The sequence below is a fragment of the Cheilinus undulatus genome, linkage group 13 (genome assembly GCF_018320785.1).
Source record: "Cheilinus undulatus linkage group 13, ASM1832078v1, whole genome shotgun sequence".
NCBI lineage: Eukaryota > Metazoa > Chordata > Actinopteri > Labriformes > Labridae > Cheilinus > Cheilinus undulatus.
This window is the reverse complement of record NC_054877.1, coordinates 23,452,109-23,478,288: the sequence shown is the minus strand read 5'-3', so window position 1 is coordinate 23,478,288 and position 26,180 is coordinate 23,452,109. Positions and strand designations below refer to the sequence as shown.

At 36.8% G+C, this 26,180-nt stretch overlaps 2 protein-coding genes across 10 annotated transcripts in view; both read right to left on the bottom strand.

Moving 5' to 3' along the window:
* Positions 1 to 2,571: 2,571 nt before the first annotated feature.
* mapre2 (microtubule-associated protein, RP/EB family, member 2) lies at positions 2,572 to 19,757 on the bottom strand. Of its 3 annotated transcripts, none has more exons than XR_005992785.1 (8): positions 12,635 to 12,921; positions 9,566 to 9,693; positions 8,758 to 8,903; positions 8,431 to 8,647; positions 8,164 to 8,306; positions 4,240 to 4,398; positions 3,825 to 3,978; positions 2,572 to 3,664 (listed from the first exon to the last, which is right to left on the bottom strand). XR_005992785.1 is itself a non-coding variant. In XM_041804104.1 (8 exons), exons 2-8 carry the CDS (start codon positions 12,754 to 12,756, stop codon positions 3,880 to 3,882), a joined length of 1,014 nt encoding a protein of 337 aa, XP_041660038.1. In that variant the 5' UTR covers positions 12,757 to 12,764; positions 19,681 to 19,699; the 3' UTR covers positions 2,572 to 3,879. The 3 variants fall into 3 exon arrangements, 2 of the variants coding, with proteins under 2 accessions (XP_041660038.1, XP_041660039.1); XM_041804104.1 differs by adding an exon at positions 19,681 to 19,699 and having other exon boundaries at positions 2,572 to 3,978; positions 12,635 to 12,764; XM_041804105.1 differs by lacking the exon at positions 12,635 to 12,921 and adding an exon at positions 19,681 to 19,757 and having other exon boundaries at positions 2,572 to 3,978.
* Positions 19,758 to 21,340: 1,583 nt separating this feature from the next.
* The window catches only part of dtna (dystrobrevin, alpha), a 32,253-nt gene continuing 27,413 nt past the window's right edge, over positions 21,341 to 26,180 (bottom strand). For all 7 annotated transcript variants that reach the window (XM_041803167.1, XM_041803172.1, XM_041803171.1 and 4 more), the window contains 3 exons: positions 26,052 to 26,166; positions 25,922 to 25,960; positions 21,341 to 22,410 (listed from right to left, as the gene is read on the bottom strand). In XM_041803167.1, coding sequence (XP_041659101.1) covers positions 25,943 to 25,960; positions 26,052 to 26,166 — 133 coding nt within the window. In that variant the 3' untranslated portion in view covers positions 21,341 to 22,410; positions 25,922 to 25,942. The remainder of the gene's footprint in view (positions 22,411 to 25,921; positions 25,961 to 26,051; positions 26,167 to 26,180) is intronic.

The following is a 26,180-nucleotide window of genomic DNA, read 5'->3' as shown; positions in this document are numbered from 1 at the left end:
AGCGTGCACCGGAGGAAGGCTGTGTATCAGCGCATATTAGCCTACTGTCTCCCTGCAGTTCTTATGTTGTAATATTCCTGAGCTTTTCTCAATTATCTGTTTCTTTGTACTCATAACTTTTGTCAAGCAAGAATTTTCATTCTTAAATGAAAAAATACTGTAATGTGCATTTTGAAGGTTCATATGATAGTGTACTTTCCCCTTGTCTTTGACAATTTTAGATACCAGCTACTTAGCAGTCAGATTTTAAAATAAATATTTAAATAAACTATTATAATTTTCTTCATAGAAAATCTCCAATCCATTCAGGAGTTGGCAATTCTGCATCAATACCTGTTGCTTTTGAAATCTGGAATACATGCTAGTACTAGTACCTTTTCTAACTTACAAAGGGTCTGTGCTTTTTTTTTTTTTTAACTCATTTTGGAGATACATTGTGTTCACATTGTGCCTAAACATTTACGAGTACATATTCACAATGGTATTGCTATTTTTACAATAAAAATCTATTCTTACACTATAGAGTGTATTATTGCACTGACTTTACCTATTTTTATATTACTGCAAGTCAAATGGTCATTTAGCATGTGTAAATCTGACAAGAAATGGTTGCAAAGTACACTTAGTGGAGTACAATCTTCCTTTGTAATGTGTTAGATTATATAGGTGCATTTAAAACAAATTATAATATCATGAAAAAAACAGGTTTTCTTGTGATTTTTTTCAAGAAATCAAACTTCTATATATTTTAGATTCATCCCTCTCAAATGGAAACATTTCAAGATTTTTTTTTTTTTAATATGTTGAGTATTATGGCTTACCGCTCACAAAAATTCACTATGTCAAAATATTAGAATATTGCAAAACATCGGTCCAAAAAGGATTTATAATACAGTAATATGGACCTTGTGAAAAAGCATGCTCATTTATCTCAGTAATTGGTTGGAGCTCCTTTTGCACTAATTACTGCATCTATGTGACAAGGCATGGAGGCAATCAGTCTGTGACACTGCTGAGTTGATATGAAGACCAGGTTGCTTTGATAGCAGCCTTCAGCTCATCTGTATTGTTGAGTCCTCTTGACATTTCCCCAGAGACTCTCTATAATATGACAGTGGTTCTCAAATGGTGTGGCAAGGCACACTGGTGTACCTTGAGCCAAGTCTTAATGTGCCGTAGGAAATTGTACAGCCATACTTGATTACTACAGCTATACAGTAACAAAAACAGGGCGGAGCAGGCATAAATGACAACAGAATGACACTGATGAAGTCAGAGGTAGAATAAAAGAGGAGCCGGGTGGAGGAGGGTTGTGAGACAAGCAGCTTGCAGAGGGAGCAGCAAAGCATAGACAGGCTTTGGATATGGCAGCATGAGTACAATTTGCCAGTATACGTAGCATGCCTAGAGTGCATCAGCTTGTGGTAAGCTGGCAAAGACTTTCGTTAGATCAGCGGATCTCAATTATATGGCAGCGCTTGATTCCATGGCCTGCCTGAACCAACACTATAGGCTTGATTTACTGGAACATGTAAGAGGCTGTTTTGTAAAGATATGGTTGTGGTGTGCCTTGAAATTTTGGCTTGATCTTAGGTGTGCCTTGGGCAAAGAAAGATTGAAAGCCAGTGCTCTACGGTGCTCAGGTCAGGCCAGTTGGCTGGCCAATCAAGCAACACCGTGGTCAGGAATCCCACTTTCTGGTAGTTTGGCTTCACTGTGGACAGGGGCCAAGTCCTGCAAAAGGAAATCATTATCTCCATAAAGCTTCTCAGCAGATGGATGTATGAAATGCTCTAAAATCTCCTGGTAGATGGTTGACAGCGCTGACACTGGACTTGATACAGCACAGTGGGTCAACAGCAGCTGATGTCATGACACCTCAAATCCACTATATTCTAATATTCTGAGATAGTGGATTTTTGTGAGCTGTAATCATCAAGATCAAAACAAACAAATATCTTGAAATGTTTCACTTTGTATGAAATTAATTTACAATTTCTGAAATTTAACATTCAGAAGTAAACCATGGTAAAAATGAACTTTTACATATTCTATTTTTTAGATATGCCTGTATGTAACTTAGTGAAGAGGAAATGGTAGTTTAAAATCCTAGTCATTCTTAACCTTCAAATTAGTCTTTAGCATAAAGAAAATATGCTATGGTCAAGTTATTCAAACTAAATGCTGGATACTCTGATATAAGTGCATGATGCAGATGTTGGTTCTGTACATTTATTTGAAAATAAACAATTTTCAAGCTGGCATTTCAATGTGAAATATCAATGTTGTGTTTGTTTTTTAAAACAGGTAGTAAATTTTTAACATCCCTCCGTATGCTTGGAGTGTAAATGTAATATTAAAGAATGTAAAACAACCCTAAAAGCATCACACTGTCCCATGATACCCATTTTTTGATAAAATTTCTTCTTCTATTCTTAAAAAATCAAAACATCAAACTTCCTCTCATATATCAGGTATTTACAGCTTGTAAGTTGATGAAGCACTTTCACCTTTGAGGTCAGTCTATGTCCTATTGTTTCTGTGACATGACAACACTCCTGTAAACTTAAAATGTAATTTTATTACAGCAAATCCATCCGAATCTCAACAACTTTCAAATAGCAGGTTAAACATACAAAAAGCTCACTTAACATACTTGTTTTTTATTAAATATGTAAAAAGCAGGTCAAGTTATTCACAAATAAAATGCATACATGCAACACGTTTTTTGGGGGAATGCATAATGAGAGGGACATGAAAAAAACATTTACCATTCATTAATTATTGACAGTACATGTTTACATTCCTTTTCATTTACACAATTATATATGACTAAAGCATTATGGTGCACTGCCCAGTTCAATATTAGTAAATGCAATATTAAGAAAGGGTATACAATGTACTTACTGGAATATAGTATGGCAATTACTCAGTGAACCGACTCCCTAAGACCTGTGGTTTAAAAAAGAAATACTCAGAAGCAAATGGCTGAATTCTGAACAGACCACAAGATCCAGCTGAGGTTTAAAACATAAAATGCTGCACCATTATAAGACTAGTCCACAATAATGTTTCTTTCCTTCCCTAGGTTTATGACATAAAAAGTAAACAATCACCTAACCACCTTGTATGGTGTGAGAACACATTGCTGAACACACCGATTATCTTGTAATTTGTATGTGGATAGCTGTCAAACAGTCATAGATTGGCATTACACTATAGTTTATTCACAATTCATTGACTGTATTGCCCTCCTTCAAGAGGATGCAATGCAAAATCTTGCACTATTTCTAAGGCTTAATAATAATAATAATAAATACGGTGAAGATCTATGGACAGATTGTCCAGTACAGAGTCAAATGTCAGTGCAACGTATGGAAGGAGGTTAAATAAGAGCCACTACGAGCCCTTTCAGGGCTTTGCTTATTGCATTCTTGTGATTAATATTTTGATATGCAACGTATAAAACAAATAAAATGAAAAAAAGGACAGAAGCTGGGAAGTTAACATTTGCACTGACAGATAACAGTTACCTGTCTAAACTTCAGCATTTCATTACATCTACTGTGGATTTTTAACTGACTTTCCACCCACACAATCATTGGAAACTTCTGTGTTGGTCTGAGCTTGAGGATCATCTCCGCAAACCTGCCACAGCATTTTACTGAAAGTCACGAATAAACATCGAACAGTGAGCAGAGGAGAGATACAAAAAATAAAAGTGTGATGGTGCTTGCATTCAAGAGGTTGCTTCATGTGCTCAGTCTCAAAGAGAACAAAAAAGAAACCATGAGGAAAAATTAAAATCTGTATACAGTTCTCACATGTTAGAAAGAGGGGTGTAACTGGGGTGAGGGTTGATGGTGATGATGATGGCGGTCAATATTCATCCTGCTCCTCCTGCTGATCATCTGGTGCCTCCTCGTGTGCTTGCTGGTCCACTTCTTGTCCATCCCCCTCTGCCAGCTCTGCTCCCTCCTTAAAAAACAAGCACAGAGAGCTTAGAGTGAGAGAGTGCTACTGAAATACGCTCCAAGGCAAACACACTCAATTACACACAAAGACGGACTTCTTATCTCTTCACCCACATTATAACTTCCACATGATTTAACCACCAGGGAAAATAGCACTCATATTTTACTGGTGAACAAACAGCATAAACTTATCTAAGGCAGAGCAAAAAGCAGGCTCCATCTTATCTGAACCCTAATCAAATCAATGTAGAGGTCACTGACTGACCTGTTCGTCTGAGGAGTAAAGGACCTCCATTAGTCGCTCAACAAATGGGCCGTTTTCTTCACCCTGTTCCTGGCACAGCAATTCCACCTCTCGCAGCTTGCCGAAGTAGTAGTCCCTCTCCTTCTCCACACCCTCCAGTGCCAACTTTAATGTGTTCACCTACAAAAGTAACATCTCATTAGGACTAGATTTTGCATTGATCAAGCATATATATGGTAAAGGATAAAATAAGCAGGAAATTATACAGTGTGCAAAACAAGTTATGACTCATATCAAAACTGAACTGCCCAAAACCGCATGGAACACCTTCATCAAAGATACAGTTGTTTGTAAGTTAATCCTTAGAGGTCCACGATCACGCCAGCGTTATTTCATCATCCGCTAATTTTGTTACATTATAGCATGAAAACAAAGCCACATTTTTTACTTGAATCACTTAGAGTGGAAAATGCGATTTTTAAGCTTTCTTTCCATTTTTGTTTGATGTCAACAGGCCAATAAAAACAGGAAATATGATCATTTGGGAGGTTGCTCTCAGGTGATCCCCATTTCACTAATTGTGAGACTACTTGGACTTACTGGCTGGACCTCTGTAGAATTAGGTCAGTCACTTTAAAGAGGGTGAATATTTATGCATTCATTTTGATATTAAATACGTTTTTTTGTAGTTTTCTTGTAACAAAAAAAGCCAAAATATATCAACAATGATTGATTTATAAAATCGATAAAAGGGTAAAACATCCACAAGGGTGAATGCTTTTTATAGGCACCGTTTATGCTGTTCAGCTAAACCACTAGGTCATCAAGGCCTGAGTTTTTTTTCTTGTTACCTCTTCAATTGTGCATCTAACCCCAATTCACATCAAATAATTTAATTCAGCTAGATTATTTACAACCAACTGGGCTATTGATGCACAACTGAATCAAAGTTTAATTTACAAAGACAAACAATAGCTTTTGACAAAACAGTAAATATGTAGTTTTGTATCCATCAGGTGCTTAAGCAAATCTGAGTCTATTCCAGATTGTATTTATTTATGAAAATCAACCTCTATGGCAGCAAAATGAAGAGCAAACAAAGTTTCAGTGACAGACACAGTACAGACCCTGTAACCATAGTAACTGATGCCAGCCTGTGTAAAAACAGCATAAAAAGAAAATACACTTTGCTGCTATCTACTGTGTATCATAACGCACAGAAATAAACCAATGTCCTAGTCAGACAGTTAAAAATGGCTATTTTTTATTAGAAAATTCAAACCACAGTGTGGACACTGGAATGGTCATCAAGATGTCCTCATACTGTTCTACATATTTATGTTGCTAACTGCTGGCTTGTTATATTAGACTGTAGTTCTTCGGAACAAAAACGTTAAAATGTCTCACTGCTGTTTAAAAAAAATAAGTGGTTTTGGGTGCTGCCCATGTGCGCGGGCGGCCCTGGTTCGAGTCCGGTCTGTGCCCCTTTGCCGCATGTCTCTCCCTGCTCTCTTCCCTGTTTCCGACTCTATCCACTGTCCTCCTCTATCCAATAGAGGCACAAAATGCCCAAAAATAAATCTTAAAAAAAAAAAAATAATAATAAGTGGGATGATTTCATGCTAAACAACAGTGGACATTCTCATGGATGATTTAAGTTTTTTTAGGTCAAGTATTCAGGTCAAAAATCAGGATTAATCCAAAACAACCAAAATCCAGATTGATATGACACACACAAAACAATGGGGACTTTGGTCGCAGACAAAAAAGCAGTCATAAGATCAGCTAGACAACAAACTGAGCTTCCCACACGCTGCTTTGTATGGAACATATGTGAACTTTGTTATCAGAGAGGACCTAGACAAATCAATGAGTCTAGAAATAAAGCTCTTCAATGTTCACTGCATTAGCTGAGTATTTTTTTCCTTCCAGTTGTTGTCTACAGAAACAAGTAACTTACAATAACACATAACTTTTTCAGTTAATACAGCAAAGATGCTATCAAACAGTTGCTTATTCACACATCCAGCGCTTTGGAATAGGGCATGTGTTTCCTGGAAAATACAAGTCAAACCCTATGATGATTTACTCCACTAACTGAAGGTCCACAGCATATTCATTCCTCCTATTAGTACTGGCCACTCACTTGTAATCTAGGGCGCACTCACACTAGGCCATCCGTACCATGCCTGGGTGCGTTTGAGCCTAAAGTCCAGTTCGTTTGACCAGTGTGAGAGCATTTGTTCCGTGCTTTGCCTAAGGCTAAGCCAAGGCAACAACAATTAAGTTCCAAATGATGCCATGCAGTCAGGGCAAAAGAAGTTGATGTTCACCTGATGGTTACTAACAATGCTGTTTGGTATTTGCTTCTAAGCAGTTACTGTACAGAGTGTCACATTTAGCTGAAAATGAGAACAATAAGAGTCAACCAAAACTGAGAAGTTGCAAACTGGGGATTCTCTGTAGGTGAGGCCTTTAAAATGTAACCCGTCAAATTACTTTTTATAAAATAATCAACTTTTTACTTTAAAAATTGAATTCAATGTACCAACCACATGTAACTGGAGTCCACAGCGAGCTGGGTTGTTGATTTTTTTGTCTATGGATAGTAACTTTGTTGTTTCTAATGATTGTTTATATAATCTATTGATCTGTAAAGTCATTTGTCAACACATCTGCCATCAACAGCCTTGCATTAGGACTTCTCTCACCCATTTAAAGAATGTGTACATGTGAGAGAGAGGTCTGAGGACTTTTTAAAGGCAGAGTTATACGATACACATACTTCATTTAATAAAAACACTTTTTCTTTAGCATGTGTTATTTCTATGATATACTGAATCATCAAAGATGTTAGTAAGTTACTAACTCTGATCACAAGACAAAGTTAGAAGATCAGATGGAATGCAAATATAAAACAAGGAATTAAATCAAGGTAATTTTCCCTTATTAAGAAAACATTTGTAAGCAACTACAGTCTATTGATTTGGTCGAGTCTGTTTTGGCACTGAGATACTCACTTTTTCCTTTTTTTCTTTCTTGGAGAAACGGCAGATGCTCTTTCAACTTGCAAAGAAAAATGAATAAACCGAGTTCCTACACTTGCCACAAATTCTTATTCAAATAGTTGAGTATCAAGATAGGTCAATGCACTTTTTGACAGAAATGTGATAAGTTACATAATGAATAAGTAACAGTAAGTTGCTGTCTCGATTTACACCAGATGTGTTGTATGTGGTTTGGTGGAGAGCTATATGACAACAGAGCAAATGACAAAGGACAGGCTTAAATGAAGAGATCAATCTAATGTGGGTGTGCACGAGATTATGTTAGTTTAAGATTAAAAAATATCTTTGAGCCCTTTAGCAAAGCTAAATTGTTACACATTTCTAAAACAGATTGAGTGTAACATGGACTTAGCCATTTGATATGGCTAAGAGTTGTTTTAAAAAGCAGACCAAGTTTTAAACAACACCTGTGCAAACTGGCTGAAGAAAAAACCTCTTAATGGCAAGCTAAACAGGTAACCCTTCATGGGTCCAGCTTCTTAAATCGAACTATTCAAACCTTTTTCATGATCCCAATGGTAACTGAATGTCTGCTTATATAGTGGGTTCGGGGGACAAAAAATGGTTTGCATGTTATGCTTTTGGCCTGATGTCTACTAGAATAACGAACATTTTCCTTTCTCTTTTGTTTGAAAGACAAAACCATCAATTAAATAATCGACAATTAACTGATAAATTATTGTTTAAGGACTACAAAATCCAATGCAATGTACAAATAAACACATCAGCATCAAAACACTGAATGCCAGCAGTATGGAGTAGGAAGTTTGGTGTTACAGTTGATTATTGTTGGTGGTAGACAGTGATAATTAAACAGTGATAAACATCGGTAAAATCTGACATACAATCAAAAAAATATATCTTTTCTTAAACCCACCTGCTCTGTAAGATGTGTGACCTGTGCTTCCAGTTCTTTCTCTCCTTTGGCAGGAGTTGCTGTTGCAGGGACTTTTTTGGCTGATGAGGGTCTGGATGTTGGTGTTGAGGACTTGGGGGTTGTTGAACTCGACCTTGATGCTCCTATTGCAGACATAAGTGTTCTTATTCAGAGATGGATGCACAATGGTGTAGTAAGAATATCTTCAAACATTTCACATACACTCGGAAAAGAAAATGCTTTCTTTCTGGAGCAGCAGCCGATTACCTGCAGTCGGGGAGCTGGCTGCATGGTGGGACTTCTTTGGCAGGTTGAAGATCTGCTCACCAGGATCAGGTGGAGGAATGGCATCCTGACCCTGTCTGGCTGCAACTGGGTCATAGTCTTTACCATCGTAATTAGCATCAAAGAATTTCTTGAACCACTGGATGAAATCAAGATTGTCCTGAAATCTGCCTTTGACCAGTTTCTCCACAGGAATAATCTGAATAGAGGGGAAGGAAGGATAACAAAAATATATATTTGGACAGTTCAAAGCACAGATTACAAAACCTAATTACTCATCAAGATGCAAGGAAAGGTTAAGCAACTCACTTTGTCCACATTCATCCTTTTGAAGGATGCCTGCAACAACTTGAAATTATGAATGTACTCATGCTCCAGCTTAGCTTGAAATTTGACCTTCTTAAGACTGATGCAACCAGGGAAAAGCAGATCCATGAACTGGCAATATGCGGCACCTAAAGACGTGACAAAATGTTTGTTTAGTACATAACACTTTGCTCTTGAATTAGACAGAAAAATACACACAACTGAGTTCAGGTACATGATAGGATACAGATTATGCTAACCCAAGCCTGATAGAAAATATACAAGAACAATGAGGAGAAAAACAAGTGTCTTCTTATGTACAGATACATGATCTTCTTTTTAAATGAGAAAACTCAAACTCAAAGTCTTGGTGGCATGGCCAATATTGAGTGAAGCCTGGTTAGACCTTAATCCACTTGAAAAAGAGGACAGCTGCTCAGCTTGGGTTTATACAACTTTTATCTTATAGCATTTACCAACTGCCAAGTGGAGAGTGCATAAGAAGTAATCAAAGAAGTAGATTACACCTTAAGAAAAGGAGGGGTGGCTGTGTGTGTCTGTAGTGACTGAAATTGGATTACTTGGTCACAGCAGAAGAACACGGCAGGCTACAGGTTTATTTATAGACAACTCTCTGCCAAGGAGAGGTGAATCTGTTGCAACAGATTGTTTTAACTGCCAGCTTGAACAGAACTTTATCTGAATCTTCAACTGATGAAGAGGTAATCTCTGAAAAATGCTTTCTTTGACCTCTTAAGTAGTACACAGGGAGAATTAGATAAAGAGGGATTTTTAAAGATAATGTTCTTACCTGAGGAGAGCTGCTCCACTTTTGTATAGTTTAGGCAGAGAATATCGTTAACCCAGGCAGTGATGTCATGCCTGCTCATAGTCTCCTGGGTTATTGAGGTAGAATATACGTTGACCGCCATCCCCCAACTGCAACAGAAGAACAACACTACTTCAAAACAAGAGTAATGCTTTTAGAAGGTAGAGTCTGGTTCTCATTCAGGTATGCTTCTTTCCAAAAGAAACATAAACACTTTTATAATTAAGGAAAAAAGGTAAGGCATCCTGACCGTGTCTGGTTGCAACTGGGTCTTATCATATCTTATCTTAAGTAGCATCAAATTACTTCTTAAACCATTTATGGAGCTTTTACTTTAGAATTAAAATGAATTCTAATGATCAAGCAACAGGTTAATAGGGTAGACTATGCTGATAAAGTGCTTGAAATTACACAAGCACAAAAAATTAATCTAGCCTTATTTCAGACCTTAAATTTCAGTCTTTAAAATACACTATATAGTAAGAGGAATGAGGATTAAACCAGAAAAATGAGAAAGGTTCTGTCAAAAACTCCATAAATTGAAAGCTTCACCTTTTCATTTTCATATCTGCCTATTATACAGAATTATGTGAATACTGTTGTGCAACCATTCTTACAAATTCAAGCAGGGCCAACAAGGTTAATAGTATTCTCTTGATATTTTTATGAAACAAATCAGCTCATTTCACATCCCATATCTTAGTAACAGATTTATTGGAAAGCCCCACAGCAACACAAACTTAAGGCTGATTTTTTTTTTAGTTTTTATTCATGTGGCCAGACTGACCCGTAGAGGTGAACATAAATGAACTGCAAGTCCCTTTACAACACAAGAAGTCCCCTCTAAGCAGAGCAAAAGTACTAGCATCTCTGAAGTTATCTAACAACTTCTTTCTTCAAGGTGCCCATTGAATACAGTGCATACCACATCATAGGAGATGAGGCAGTGTCACAGCATGGTACACAAGGTTTCAGTGGGATTTCTCAAAGCCTAGTGTGACGTCTGTCCAAAGGCTGAAAGTCCAAAACCCAAACATAACCACTTTACACTAATGATTGAAATAAAATCCTGCACGAATTTATTGGGAGAACTTGGAGACAGCTGTTTTACACAAACTAAAACAATCTAATGGTTAATTGTAAGTTCTATAATAATTCAAACATAAATTTATTTCAGAAAATAAAGGCATCAAAATGATTAAAAGACTACTACAATTTTTGCAGTTCATTCTGTAGCTAGACAAAGAAAGCAACTCTTGGATTTCTAAAAATATACACAGTGTTAGAACATAATCCTACAATAATAAACTATACAACTAAGCCTGTTGCAAGAATGGGAAATGATGTGTCAGTAACCCTGCTGTGTTCATAGCTTTCTGGCACAGTGGTTCTCAACTGGTTTATGATGAGGATCCACCTCCATCTCTCTTAAATGACAAGCCACGATCCAAATTTTGGACATTCTTCTATCTTAACCAAATGTTTTTAAATGAAAAACAACACAGTTTGGACTTGAAATGGAACAAAAGGTGTAACAGAACAGAGGAGACGTCTTCTTTAAAACAACAGCACATCTTAGATTGGGGTATAGCTATACCTGCATGAGCATGGGGATTAATAATAATAGTTAATATAAAATGACCACATACTTTCACTGTTTGGACTATGTATATAGAGGTGTATAAAAATTACTAAGAAGATATCCTGTGCCAAAATTTGTACTAGGGAACTTCAGCTTTGGTCCATAAGCCACAGATTAAGAAGTTGTCCAGCTTGGCAACAACATAGTGAGTAACCGCTTACTGTTAATTTTATTAATTCTGGACAAACAGGGAAGTCTCAATCCAAGTAATTCCAATAAAACCTGATATCTTAAAGTCAATTCCTGCATACTTTGGCCTATTTTCAGAAATATCCATTTTTCTGATCATGCTGAGAAATTGTAACTTTCAACCAGTATTGCAAATAGAACTTTGTTTCCATTTTGCCTGCCAACATGTGTACAACTGTAAAGCAAACAGCAGGGTATGTTAATTTATTCAAAACCTACCCAGTTACTGAATCCAACTTACTAAGTATGGGGTTAGCATCTTAGCATAGTATTACTCAGTTATATTCATCATCCAAATAATTAAGTAAGCATTCCTCTTAATTCCTATTCAGAAATAATGATTGCAGCATAACCACGACAGCTCTCTCACATCCACTAATAAGCTGCAATAAAAAATTACCATATAAGTTTATGACAGCAGCTTATATGCTATTAAACCATGCTATTTCATAATCACCGCTGTCGGTGTCAAGCTAACACTGCTCTATGCTAGACAGTAACTCTTTAGCTCTAAAGTTGAACTAACACAGCACAGAGCTGCAGAATCAGAGCCTCGTTTCACTGATTCACCGGGAAGGAAGGGAGGAAGGAAAGTGGGCCAGTCGATCCCATGTCAACAAAGCGGATGTATGTGCTACTGCTAGCATGCTTTGTTAGCCGGGCAGTGATAGCCAGCCGACACCAGGGTTGGGCTGATGCCTCAATTCAAAGAGAGGAGGGGGGATCAGTTTTGTGTGGTAACTCGTGAGGGTATTCACACAGTAAAACAACAGCAAGTCTACACATACGCCATGTTATTTGATAATTTAGCTGCGTGAAGTGTCATGTCACGATGGGAGTATTTTAGCAGCAGCAGGGGCGTCTGTCGGTGTATTCATGTCATTTGACAACCAGTCCTCCAAAATCTGTCTGTGCCACTGCGCATAAAACCACTTCACATTAAAATGGTGCCAGCGATAATCTTTAGGGAGGGGAGACTATAACCCAGATTAAGATGAAGAGGGATGTATGCTATCTTCAAAGCGATTTACGCCTTTCAGAGAGCTAACATGACAGGAGAGACAACGGGGGGGGAGAAAAGATAGCAGATGGGTGCAAAGCAAAACCAGCAAACGACGTGGAGGACCAGGCCAGAATGCAGGGTTGTGTCTGCAGCAGTGTCTTGTCCCTTTTTATGATTTCTCATCATAAAACTTAAATGCGACGTTACTCTGATTTACCTGTAGGCGCGCTCTCCTCGCACCGTATTTTTCCTGTAAGGAATGATGTTGGATCCGTTGTCCTGGACGATGTCGTTGTTATTCTCTCCATTTGGGGAAAGGGCTTGGGTGGGACCGGGCATTTGGGTCTCTAAAATGTGGAACAGATACTCTGTTCTCTGTCTGACCGGGAAAACAGCAAAAAGAAACACAACAGGAACGATGCAAATGCTAAGAAAGTGCCGCACCTCCGGGGCTCCTTCCCTCTGTCTGCTTATATTCTTCACAAATCTCTGCCCTGGTGACGTCGCTGCACCCTGTACCACGTGACTGATGGGGCTGGCTGCCTGTTCCTTATGGTGGTCTATTTCAGTACACCAAATTACATTGATCACCAGTGTGCTAAAAAGCTATCATTGTTTTCATCGGCACCAGTCATTTCAATCGATGCTCGATGCTTTTGAGAGGTCACGAACAGCGAGGCCACTCATCAAATATTCAGAGAAGACCACAGCCAATACAGTGAGTATGACACAGATTTAAATAAAGGAATATGCAGCACCGCCCAGTTTCACCTTCAAATGTTTCTATGATAAAGAGATGGTTTCTAGGTGAATGCAGAGCCCAACAGGTGTGGGTAAAACAGAAAAAAACTGATTCCAATGGATGGATGGATGGATATCAGGAGGTTGTGTGATCATTATTTTGATTACTAACCATGTAAATCAGGTAAGTCAAATATCCCCAATATAATGAATCATTTTAACTACTCTAACTTATGGTCTCATTTAGGGCTTTTTTATGACTGTTATGACAAGTGAATTGAATGATTATTCCAAAGATCAGATGGTTTGGCATTAAAAGAGTCTATTTATTATTGAACAAAGCATTTGTGCTTTCCCCTTACCCTTCAAAATTTGAATAAAATATACAGTATAGACAGGGCTTCTTACCACATCACATATATTTCAACACTATACTAGTGTTCTGTCTTTTGTTTGTGTGTGTGTGTGTGTCCTTGTTCAGTGTTGTTGAACATTGAACCATGTATGTGTGCTTTGTTCACTTTATGATCAAATGTTTTATATTTTATAACCAGCATCATTACACTTGAGAGTCTGGAGTCTAGCATAAATGGTCAAAATATAAACTGGTTTGTTTTCTGTGGACCAACAAAATCATTTTGCCTGAAAATGCATAAGAATTTACAAATATCCATAAGAGTGACACAATGTAGCTACTATAAGAATTTAGTCAGACACATGGGGTTTGAAATGTGAACAGTGCAGTCCTGTGGTTGCTCGACTGTCTTCAATCACATCTGATGTTTTTATGCTGTAAACCACAGCTTTTTCTTTTTTTTGCTGCTATACTACTGAGCAACCATTCTTCAATGGGGCAGTCTTGACTAAACCGTCTCACTCAAGTCTTCAACAACACTTAAAAGTTGAAACTTAAACCACAAATTACTGAAATTACACTGATCTTATACACAGATCAGATAGTGGTCTGATACAGACTCAATTAGCCAGAAAATGGTGACAATGGATCCAATGCATTCAGTGCTATTCTTAAATCTTCATGTATGTATATCATTGGTCATCAGTGCCATTTCTAAAGGGAAAAAGCAGAAAGCTTATTTGCCTACACTAAGGTAGCCAAGTTAGTTTTCCATTAGTGCTACAGCAAATGCTAGGGCTGCTAGCAATAGGTGTGATATAAATGTTCTGAAGGGAAATAATAACCTCCAAGAACAACATGCCAGTGAAAAGAACAAGTCCAAAGTCAGAATTTCAGAATAACTTAATCAGATGCTCTTTAAAGCAGAGGCTATCAAAATGAGAAACTCTGCACAAATACATGTGGGGTCAGCAATTCTCTCACTGCTTATATACAGGTCCAAGAAAGTTCAATGTCTCCTCCAGACATCCAGTGATTTAGAATTAGAACTAACTAAGTAACAGATAAGTATTAAATATTCACCAATACTCTAAGCTACTATTTAGCTGGTAGTTGCAATTGTGTCCCAGGAAAATTATTCTTTTTAATAATGTGATAAAAACCATTTCACCCATAATACAAAAAACATTCCCATATGAACATGGTTAGTAATCATTAAGAGCTACTGCACAGTATCTATTAGGCAATGGTGAAAATGGCAAAGCTCTGGATCACACCATGAGGCAAATACAACACGGCTATGATGTCTAATACAGGAATTTAATGCAGAAATATCAGACTCCTTTAAAGGATCTTGCGGCAAACGTTACAGGCAAATGAAACAGCATTTTTAGAGTTCTGTATTGTGTTTTACTGCCTTGATTTTTTTCCACTGGTTCATTGACAGTTTTGTAGCTTGACTATACAAGGACTTGTCTCAATGGGACACTATTATACAATTATAAATTGTTTTGTTGATAAAAACGGCCAGGGTTCAAAGACACTGTATCAGTTTATCTAATGGTCATTACATAGGCAAACTCACATAGGCTGGAGATTCTTCAATTTATTGGAGTTAACATTTTCTGTGGCCATCATGAGATAAGTGTTGCAATGATCAATTGGTTGACTGATCAAATCTATTTAAAATGTATTTTTCAATCATTCTTAATATTTGGAGTTTTTAAATTCAAAACAAGAGCTCTTATTCAGCTTCTACAATTTGAAAATAGTCTAGTTTATTTTACATTTTACTGACAAGTTATAGTCAGTCCTCTGGCTGGGGTCAGAAATAAGACATCTAAGGACTACCACCCTTGGAAAATAGAGATCGACATTATAATCCTTTGTACTTTATGGATTTAACTACAAATTTATTGAAAAATAAGTCTAGAAAGACATCTTACCAGCCAGACTGCTGGAAAAATAAATTTTCAACACTTTTCATCGAAGTCCTACCATGGTGGTATCTTGAAGAGGTGTGAACAGAGTCTATTAGCAGAAATATGACTTTCCAGTATACAGTTCAACTTCTAGCTGCACTGCTTGCAATTACTGTTACTGTATAGAGGGCAAGCATCCATCAGTGCTTAAGAATTGAGCAGAGGACGACACAACTTATAACTTTTCCTCTGGTGCCATCATCAGGCCAAAGCTTTAATTACCTTAAACATGGGAATTTCAGCACAGACTCAGTTAACTGATTGACATTAATAAATCATACAAAGATAACTGCATGCATAAAAAAGGGAAATATGTCATATCTTTATACTTTTCAGTCTTTTTTTCATGTTGACATGGTTTCCACCTCACCAGCATGGCTCATTATGAGGATTTCATCTTTCATAAACAAGTGTAGGTAGCTTTTACGGATGCACAGATGCATCAGTTTAACATCGGTATCAGCCCTTTTGAGAAACATCATAGATCGACAAATAATGTGGGCATGAACAGATATCAGTTGCAGATGTTTAGCTAATGTGGCCAATCAATTTAATGCTGGCCTTTAGCACATCTAGATGCTGATTCAGAGAAGAGGTTTACTATTGGGCAGAAGATGTGACCCGTTGGACATACTCTGATCTGTTCTTGTATTCAAATAGGAGAGAAAATGTTGCTGTTTTGAGAGTGTTAGACCAAAAGAAGTAATGACAGCCATCGGCTTAAATGTTTTTTTAAACATCAGTATCGGCATCAGCTTTAAGTTTTACAGTTAGTGCAGCACTAGTATTCTCAAGTCCACTATAAAGCTTTTGCTTTGGAGAAGCTGCCACACATATTTCCAATTCCAACAGCTTTTCACTTTAACTTTTTGGGAAAAATGTATGACAAGTCTATTTGTACAGTCTAAGTGAACTATACCGGTGCATTTTGTAGTCACATGTCATTAAAGCAGATTTATGTGCCACATATTAACATGGTTGAAATAACTTACTTCAAGTAAAAAAAAAAAATGTCTGTTAAATCCAAGCTTTAAGGCAGGGGTGCCAAACTCAATCACAGCAGGGGCTGGTTTCTGGATTCAGGACTAACCTGAGGGCCCAACAGGGCCACCTTTTTAACCAGAAACTGTCAACCTTGTTTCACCGTTAAGAAAATATGAAAAAATTTAAAAAAAAAACGTAGCACTGATAATAAGCAATTTTGACATTTAAAAAGTTAAAAAGATAAGTTTAAAGGCTCACAATCTGAGAAAAGTACATTTTTAGTTCAAAAAGGTCAAAACATGAAATTGAAATTGAAAAATATTGTTTTCTATGGCAAATATATTAGAGGGAAGTCAAAATCATGAGTTTAAAAGGTCAAAATATGAAATAAAATTTCTAATCATGAAATTAAAAGTCAAAATATGGTTTAAAATTATAAATTGTGAGTCTAAAAGGTCAAACTATGGGATTATGAAGTCAAAGTCTGGAGTTGAAAATATGGTGTAAAATACAAAATAACTGGTTAAAAAGGTCAAAACATCACTCAAAAATTTGAATTATGAATCTTAAAACTCAGGATATTAAAAGAGAAGTCAAAATTATGAGTAGAAATTCTCAATGTATGAAATTAAAAGTCAAAGTCCTAAGTTTGAGTCCTGATTGTGAGATGCTAAATTGAAAATTTGAAATTTATTAAATTAATTGAAACACAAATTAATTTTTTTTCCACATTCCTGACTTCTTATCCAAGTATTTTTACTCCTTACGTTTTCAGATTTTGTGACTTAACAAGGATATCTTAAATCATCAAGGATAAGTTCATATTTTTATTCTTGAAGAAATCTGCAGACCTCATATTGATGGGCCAGTTATAACAGAAATATGAGATCATCTTGCGGGCCAGATTTAACTGTTCCATGGGCCGGACTTGGCCCCCGGGCCTTGAGTTTGACACCTGTGCTTTAAGGTGTCCATGTAATTATAGAAATAAACCAAGGCAGTGACTTGAAATCCATTTTTGTGTGGTTATTCTGGAGGGGAAAATATCAAGAAATACCTTTCTTCACTGGGTCAAAAGTTCTACAAAGTCGTCACACAAATTCCTGCAGAGCCCAGCTCAAGGCATAACCAGGCTCTAATCGCTTTAAATGACCAAACTGTGGACACCAAGAAATGTTTATGCCAAGAATTGAAAGCATGCAGCACCACATTTATACTACAGAAATGCTATGGCTGTCTCAGACTGGAGAGTGACAACTGAAGAAAAGCGGTCTCCTCACAACCATAGAGGGCTGTTTCATGTCTCCTGACTAGCAGGACAACTTTGAAAAGGCCAGACTTCAGGGACTGCAAGGGAATTAGAAATTGTTTTTAAAACATGGTTTGGTTATTACTTCTGATTTCATACAAGAGATGTAATTATAGAAAAGTAAGGTTGTATGGCCCAAAGATGGGTTTACAACACATGACCACAAGTAATTCCTTATACCTTTTAGTGTCATTAAATCTTGCACTGCTTGGACTCTTGTGAGGAGAATTTAGCTGTTTGCATGTGTGGTTGGCCAGATACAGCAAATTATTAGATTTTGTTGAGAATCAAACAATTCTTAAATGCTAACTAAAAACATATAAAATCAGACATTATCTCTAACTTTGAACCCCTTTGTTTTTCAAATCCAGCAGCTTCCTTATACTGTATGCACCACTAGAATTGGTGCCAAAGCCCTTACCAGGCCGTCATGAGATGCCACTTTCCAGTCTGACAAGCATCAAAGTGTCACCACAAAGGTGAAGCATGCATGTCCTGCCAAAAATAAACCATCAGACAAAGAAGCCTGAGGATCAAACTAGTAAAGATAAGGCCATAAGAGAAAGCAATAGTAAAGGAAACCTTTAGAGAATTGATCCTCCTTTGCACTCTTAAAAAAAGGTAGCATTTATGTCAAAAATGAAGAAAAAAACAGACAAGCCTGCTGTTGTATAGCAAAAATCACCAAAGTACAGTAGTGATGTTTCCAGTACCATCAAGTAAAATATGGGAGAGGCTGGATTTAACTGCAATAAATGTTACAACGGCTCAAAAATTCTCTGTGAGGAAGGATTTAGGACAACATTGCACTAAAGTGTAGCAAAGGGTAGCATGTACTTTCTGCCTGTACGTGTTGTATACTGTTTACAATACAAACAAGATTAGCTGTATTAGCTTCCCCGACTAGCTCTAATGCCAATTAGCTTGCACTCAGATGTGTGAGGGTGGAGTAACAAACTGGTTATGCACAACTGGAGGATGATAATGATACATAATGCCTTTAGGCATGGACTGCCGATGTAAATAAAATCGTCCCATTACAGGACAGCTTTCTTTTGAACTGGGTGACCAGATAGTGGGTGGGTGTGAGTTGGGGGTTGGCTGTGGCAGCGCCACTCAATTAAATGAAGAAAGAAAGGCCACAGTCAACTTAAATTATAAGTTAGTTGGGTTATAATTGTGGCCATAGCTTGGTTTTTTTAATAATCAGGCGTTTGCAACAACTTAAAATCGGGGAGAGCCAGGGTCACCACAGAAAAGGGAGCAGTGATTTGTCTGTGCTATAACAAACTTAGAGCCATGCATTGCATACACATATACCATGAATATGTAGCTTGACGTGTAAAAGCAATTCTTATTCATTAAAGAGGGCGATTTGCAGGCAAGCCAAAAGACCGAGGGTAACCCCTCTTTTCTTCTGTCCCCGTTGTTCACCACAGCTCAGTCAGCTTTAACGGTAGCACGAGACAGTCTTAGCTAATTTGTGACTTTCACTGATTAACGGAGCAGTTAGCTCCTCACACGGTGCTAACCAAGCTTCGTGTAAAGAATGACAGTTTCAATAGAGGGTAAAATGACATGATACTGCAAGCTAATAAACAATTCCCTGACGACATGAAATATGTCTTTCACCAAAGCAGGCGATATTTCCATTGTCGGTGGAAAATGCTATTAAGCTAACGTACAAGTTAACTGTTAGCTAATTTTGCTCCAACCGACACTGTCAGAGTAGTGACAGCCGACATATGCCCTGACCCTGGGTTACAAACATCACCGTACAAGCCTCCTACACATACGTAAAATACGCTCTGTTTTTTGCAGTTACACGCCATGTTTTCCGCTTCAAAACAAATTAAGCGCTGAAATTGTTCAGCAAAGTAAATGTGACTCACCAATGAACTCTAATCCGCAGGTTACAAGGTGTTAAAATTTGCCGTTTTCCGGCTGAGTCACCCCACCCTCAAACGCCCATTCTCGCAAGCTGATGAAAGGAAGCCAACCAGCTGATTGGACAATGCTTCATCGGGGTTGAAGCCGATTGGTCAGTCTTTGACATCTGTCGTGATTCTGACCTATCAAGTGTTGATGCGTTGATCATTTAGAGCATCTGACAGCTTTCCGTCTGGTCGATCTTTGTAACATCAATTTCCAAGACAAAAAGAAAAAAAGAGTATTATTTTTGTTAGTGCGAAATCGACTTATTCCGCCCTCTTTTGACATTTTTTTTTTCCCTCAAATTAATTAAGTATTTTAAACATCGAGTGGGAAATTCTGTCTTATGTGCTTTTACATTTAATTTGTACAAAAAGGTTTTTTTTGTTGGTTTAATGCATTTCCAGCTTATTATTTTCATTAGGCTATTAAGGATTTATTATTATTATTATTAAGGATAATGTCAGCAACATAATTTAGATTAATCAATGACTAAGTTGTCTTTAATAATTAGCTAGTAGAAAATTTGAATCCTCTAAATTTAACTGCGTTACTCTACAGTGGTGGTTCTCAAAGTGGGGGTCACGAGACACTGATAGAAGGTTGCCAGATGCCTTCTTAAAAACAAAGAATATTTTGAAAAGATTTCAAATTGTATCTCTTACTCTTTTTTATAAGTATATATGCATACAGTTTGCTAAATGTATAACAAACATGGTAATTTGCTGAGATTTATGCAGAAATTAAATTGATGTTTATAAAACCCTTAAAATGAAAGTCTGCACACAACTTTTCTTGAATGTGCATTGCTGTGTTCAACCATGCTTCCACCACCTGCAGGTACGGTGGGGGTCCCGTCTCTGCCACCTTTATTTTGGGGGCTGAAAATTTTGAGAATCCCTGCACTATGGTAGCACACCTAATAAGTGCTTACACCTCTATTAGGATGATGGATCTGCAAAGCCTGCAGTTTAAACATGAATAGTAAACAAATTGTCTTTTTTTGCCCTATTATAATTTTAATAAAGTAGACTGCAGTTTTGCAGAGGGTGGAAACTTAGCATTTTTGATTAAAAGCACTGATGTTCAACTTCTGACATAACTGCACCACTCCTGTTTTGACACCAGGGTGCAGTCATGCTCTTGATACAAGATAAATGGCCTCTGGGAAAAGCTTTGTGTAAAATTCATCAGCATAAACATGCCTTTCTTATTTTGTAGATCATGCAGACAAGACCAGGTAGTAAAATATACTGTGGAAAGCAAGATTTTGATTGTTGTGATGGATGCTGTAGGTCATGGTAATAAATAGGCCTACCAGTTTTTTTTTTAAAAGTAAAAGTATGATTTTAAAGGTTAAATTCATGAGTTGGAAATGCTCCCTGAGGCTAAGAGCAAAAATCCTCCTCTTAATGCTCACATGAGATTCAGTGCTGCATGGCTGATTTTATGTTACCTCAGATGGTGGGTCTATGTGATGAATTATAGACAATAGGTTGAGGGCAGCCAACGGTGCATTTATGACAGATAATAAATGTGCACTGCCAAACTCAGCCAATTGAAGTGTGCTGTTCTGGAATTGAAAAAGAAAGAGAAAAGGAGTTCATAGACCAAAATAAATGTGATATTATGTCAACACTTTATTATGCATCACCACCATGCAAAATCACCGCTATGAACTTGCTCAAAAATCAAACTAGATATATTTCACACTTTTATGACTTTTAGATTGGCATGCCACTTTTCTCAAAGTGACTGAGTTAAGTTTCACACACACTCTGAAACTACATTAAGAGTGTGCATAAAGGTGTGCAAGACACACAGAGAATTCTGTGTGGTAGCATTGGTGACAACAGATGAAAAATGGCAGAGGACCTGTGTGGTCATACATTAGTTCATAAACAATTGATGGTAAACATGACTTGTTCAATGCTCTAACCAGTGTAAACCTTTGAATTCTAGAAATTTGTCACTCACTGTGTTACATCTTCTGCATCATATAGTCAATTCATGATAAAATCCCTTATATATAATAACTGATTTGTTGTTGGCTACGTGCTGCAATGACAGCTTAAATACGTTCTTATGAGAGGTCATCCCGTCAGCTAAGGCAGTGTACATTGTTATGATCAATGTATCAAATGAAACATCTGGTCAGAAAAAAAATCTCAACAGCAAGAGAACGATGGAACAGTGGTAAAATCTGTCCAAGTTAGACTTTACAAAAGATTGCAATTTCATTGTCTAAAACTTGAAGCCCAACGTAATCTCAGGTTTGTGTACCAGATGAAAATAACATTTAAATCTGGTTTACTGTTTTTTAAAAAACAATAGAACTTCAGATCATGACTCAAATCATGTTTTCCACACTGTACTAACATTAAAGTAGTACATTTGCTTCACAACTCATATAAAAAGGCTATAGTCAAGAAATAATTTCCCAAGGTCATGTGTTTTATGGCACCAGTGGTATAGTAGACAGCTTTCTAATTAATCTCTTTCCATCAGCTCACAGTATTACCTTAAATATGTGATTGGTTAAAAAATAGATTTTTACATGAATGTATTCTATAGTTGGATTTCAGAAGTTACTTCAACTGAATTTCTTCATATCTTCAGTGCTCGGTACTGTAGGCCCAGTGTTGTCTCATCCAGTGTATTCTACTGTTGTTGCTTTTTGTATTGCTCACCTGTTAAGAATAAAAAATATGTTAGTAACAACTTAATGTGGAAACAAAAGGAAAAAGACGGCAGGTAAGGCAAGATTAGTGCTTTTACATAGTTCCAACAATTATAACACTTGCATCATATAAAACTTTAAAGTACATAAAGCCTGGTTCTGAAAAACCAAATATAACCTGGTGGAGACATGGGTTGGTTCTCTCACAGAATGATTGTCATAGTGCTTATTATGGCCTATAGACAGCTCTCTGTTTTAGAACGGCCATGTCAAATATTGGCCAAAAACAAAACACTGAACGGAGAAGAAATTTTTGTGATCTTTCTGGGTCTGAGAAGTTTTCATGTAGATGTTGTTTTTCCATTAAAAGTTTAGAGTCATAGCTTACTTTCAGCTAGCTATCTGAAGCCATGCAGTAGAATAAAACCTTTGTAAAGAGGTCAGGTGGGACTGGTCTCATCGCTCTGGGTATCCTACTTTTGAAGCTTTTTTTTCTCAAATGTGTCTCATGTGACAGCCAACACTGAGATGGGTCTGATTGTCACAGTGGGTCAGATTGTCTTTGATGGTTAATAACAACCTGTCAAAATAGTTCAAAAGAACTAAAGAGATACCAATTTCACTGCAAGACCTTAAGCTTTGGTCTAATGGTCACTGTGATGTATTGATAATAGGTAATATGCCAAACCAGAGCCAAGAGTGTGGCAACTTGTCTCCCCTACTGCAAGTTTAATACATTTTTCTGTTTATAATGTCAAAGCTAACCCATCATATGAATATAACATAAATGTTTCACTCTGGACCAGTGATATACAATGCACGGCTCTTGAGTCACATGTTGCTCTTTTATGACAACTTGTGTCTTTTTTAAGCCTTACTTGGAAAAATAATTCCTCCACAATTAAAAGGAGGAAAAGGGAAAATTTGACATCAGAAGTGATCAACTGCGAGTCCCATCAATCATTTTTTCAAACTTGTACAGTAGGCTTTAAATGTCATATTTAATTGTCAACCTTTGTTTTTTTCATCTTTACATTTTAATCAGATGTACACAAAACAAAATATAAAAGATAAATATCATCGATTCTGAAAAAAGAGAAAAAAACATGTTGCAAATGTGACCTTGTAACTCTGAATTTTAGATCTAAATAAGCAGTTGTGTGAGTGAATAGATTTTCAATTTAACCTTTTTTCCTGAAATATGACCTTTTTGCCAGTAAATCTAATACTGATATTCAGAAATTATATTTAGTATTAAACACATTATTTTCTTTTAGTGCTGTCAGTCAATTTAAAAAAAAGGAATCAAATTGATTATAAAAGCTTTCTGATTAATTATCATCAGCATTTATCAATTTGTTAATGAACGTTAATAAATATAAATATATTGAAGTGTAGTTGTAGGTTTTTTGTTTGAAAATATAAGAAAACCTTATCTAAAAGCTACTGCGGGCAGCCACTTAAAAAAAATCAAATAAATTATAGGCTACGTAATGAATCAATTGCAACTAATCCCAAATTCCATTACTGGTATAATAATTAAGAAAAGTGACAAAGGTTGAGACTGAGGGCAGATTGTCCACTTACTAGTCAATCTACAATGGTGTGTATCTGTAGAATATGGATTTATCCATAAAACTGTAAAATTAAGAGTACAGAGAATTTTTACAAGTCTTCCAATAGAAGTCATAAAGCTACCTCAGCTGATTGTGTGATGGCATCAGAGTGTGATTAATCAGCATTCATTTTTCGACCCAATTTTTAACCCCTGTCATTGATCAACCACAAAATTTTGACAGCACTGATTATTTGAAAATTTTTTTTTTTAAACTTTTAACTCATCTGGGGTGTCTTATCTCAGAATTTCATGATCGTCTAACTTTAGCTTTGATATTAACCATAGTAGACAAATCTTTTAAAATAAATTAGTTAATTACTGAATGTAGATTAGCTGGTATATTAACAAATAAGCAGAATAAAATTACCAGTCATTGCATTTTTTTGTAAAACAAACAAAACCCTCATCTGATTGAGCTCACGAACGGTGAAACCAAGCTCTCTGCATTCTCTGATAATATGTTTTAATCTAGTAATTATTGGATTCTTTAAAACTGTGAGCATACTTACTCATACATATGTGTATAATATTACATACATCACCCCAGGTTTGGACTGTGGCTCTGTCAAAGGCATTTTCAAAAATGCCTTTGGGTTATGTACAACAGCTCTAGACTCTTTCAAAGGCATAGAAAATAGACAGGATTTATTAGTTTACCACCGTTTCCCGTCTTTAACAGAGAGGGGCGCTAGGTTTACCGGTGACACCGAAGTGTGCTCGCTTTACGGTCAGCATACCCTAAGTACAGGAGGCATGTGCTCCAGGGCTGCAACAGGATGCAGGATAGTATTTTTTTTCTCACGAAGAGTAAGCTAACATGTTTGAGTGCCTTTCTTGCACGAGAAATAACTTTCCATACATTTAAGTTTAGCTAGCATTTATCTTATTGCTTGTTAGCTTACTGGCCATGGCTAACAAATAATAATGTATGCTAGGATGTCAGAGTCCTGGTGCAGTTTGTAAAGAGGGAGGGCAGACTCCATGTTTTTGTTTCCATCCATAAACTTCAATTTTACTATCAAACTTTCCTTACATTAACTTTAACTCTTGCCTTATATTGTCAGTGGACATAGAGGGCAAAGGGCATAGTTTCTTGGTTTGAAAAGTAAATCTGTGATATTGTCCTAAATTTTGCGTTGTTTCTAATGACCTTCATCTTCCACTGTTGAATTGAACAACTGACCTTATAGGTAAGCAGATATGATTGGTTATACTTTGATTTAGTTCCAAAGTAAAGATTTACTTTGTTTCTTTTTGGTCTGGATTTTGCTATGTAAATTTTACAGCAGTATGTCTGATAGCTGCCATTATTTTAATTAGAGCTATACTGTATGTTATCCTTCAGTTGGTTTTGAAGTTAAGGTTATGGGCTTACTAGTTACTATGCATGCCCCTGAAGAAACACATAATCTCACGCTAATAGATTCAACATACAGTATATTGGCATTTCAATTAGAAGTACATTTGTGGACTGACTAACAGACTGATGCTGCATCCACAAAGCCATTTCATGAGCTATAATTAAAAAGATAAAGAAGAATTTAGAAAATAAATGGACTAAAAAGGAACATTGAAACTGCTAAGATTGAAATACATTAATTTGTATTTATCCCAAATATGGGTGAAACTCAACACCAGGAATTGTGATGTAAACATAATAGTCAAACATTAAAAGGTAACAAATAGAAGAGCTTATAAATAAAAAATGGTCTATTCTCTGTTCTTAGCTGCTTGTTGCATGTATGTTCTAAACCTTTGGCTGGTCTGTATTCAGCTAATTACATTTTATTTTGAAGCTTGCATTTGGTTATTATAATATTTTTATTTTCAACATTGCTGTGAATGTTCACATTTATGAACCACACCACGAGTGCTGATCTTTAGGAGTTGATCTGATACTTACCAGTTACCTGGTCACACACAGTTACTGCTGCAGGGTCACCTAGAGAGTAAGAAAGAGAAGTAACTCAGTTATTCACTATAAAAGATATGTCTTCTTCTCTCTTCAGTACAGTGCACAATCCTGAACTCACCATGCATGTTTTGTCTGGTTCCTGTCTGTGCTTCATCAGCTCCTCCAGCTTGAGCTCATCCTCCAGCTGCTGCTCCAGGACATTCTCAAAGCTCTCCTCTGCAGCGCTTGAACTCCTATGATGGACAGC

Coding starts and splice junctions, on each gene's coding strand:
- mapre2 (XM_041804104.1), bottom strand. CDS start 12,756: ATGCCCGGTCCCACCCAAGCCCTTTCCCCAAATGGAGAGAATAACAAC. Junction 9,694..12,634: donor CGAGGAGAGCGCGCCTACAG/GTAAATCAGAGT, acceptor CTTCTGTTGCAG/TTGGGGGATGGCGGTCAACG. Junction 8,648..8,757: donor AAAGGATGAATGTGGACAAA/GTGAGTTGCTTA, acceptor CCCTCTATTCAG/ATTATTCCTGTGGAGAAACT.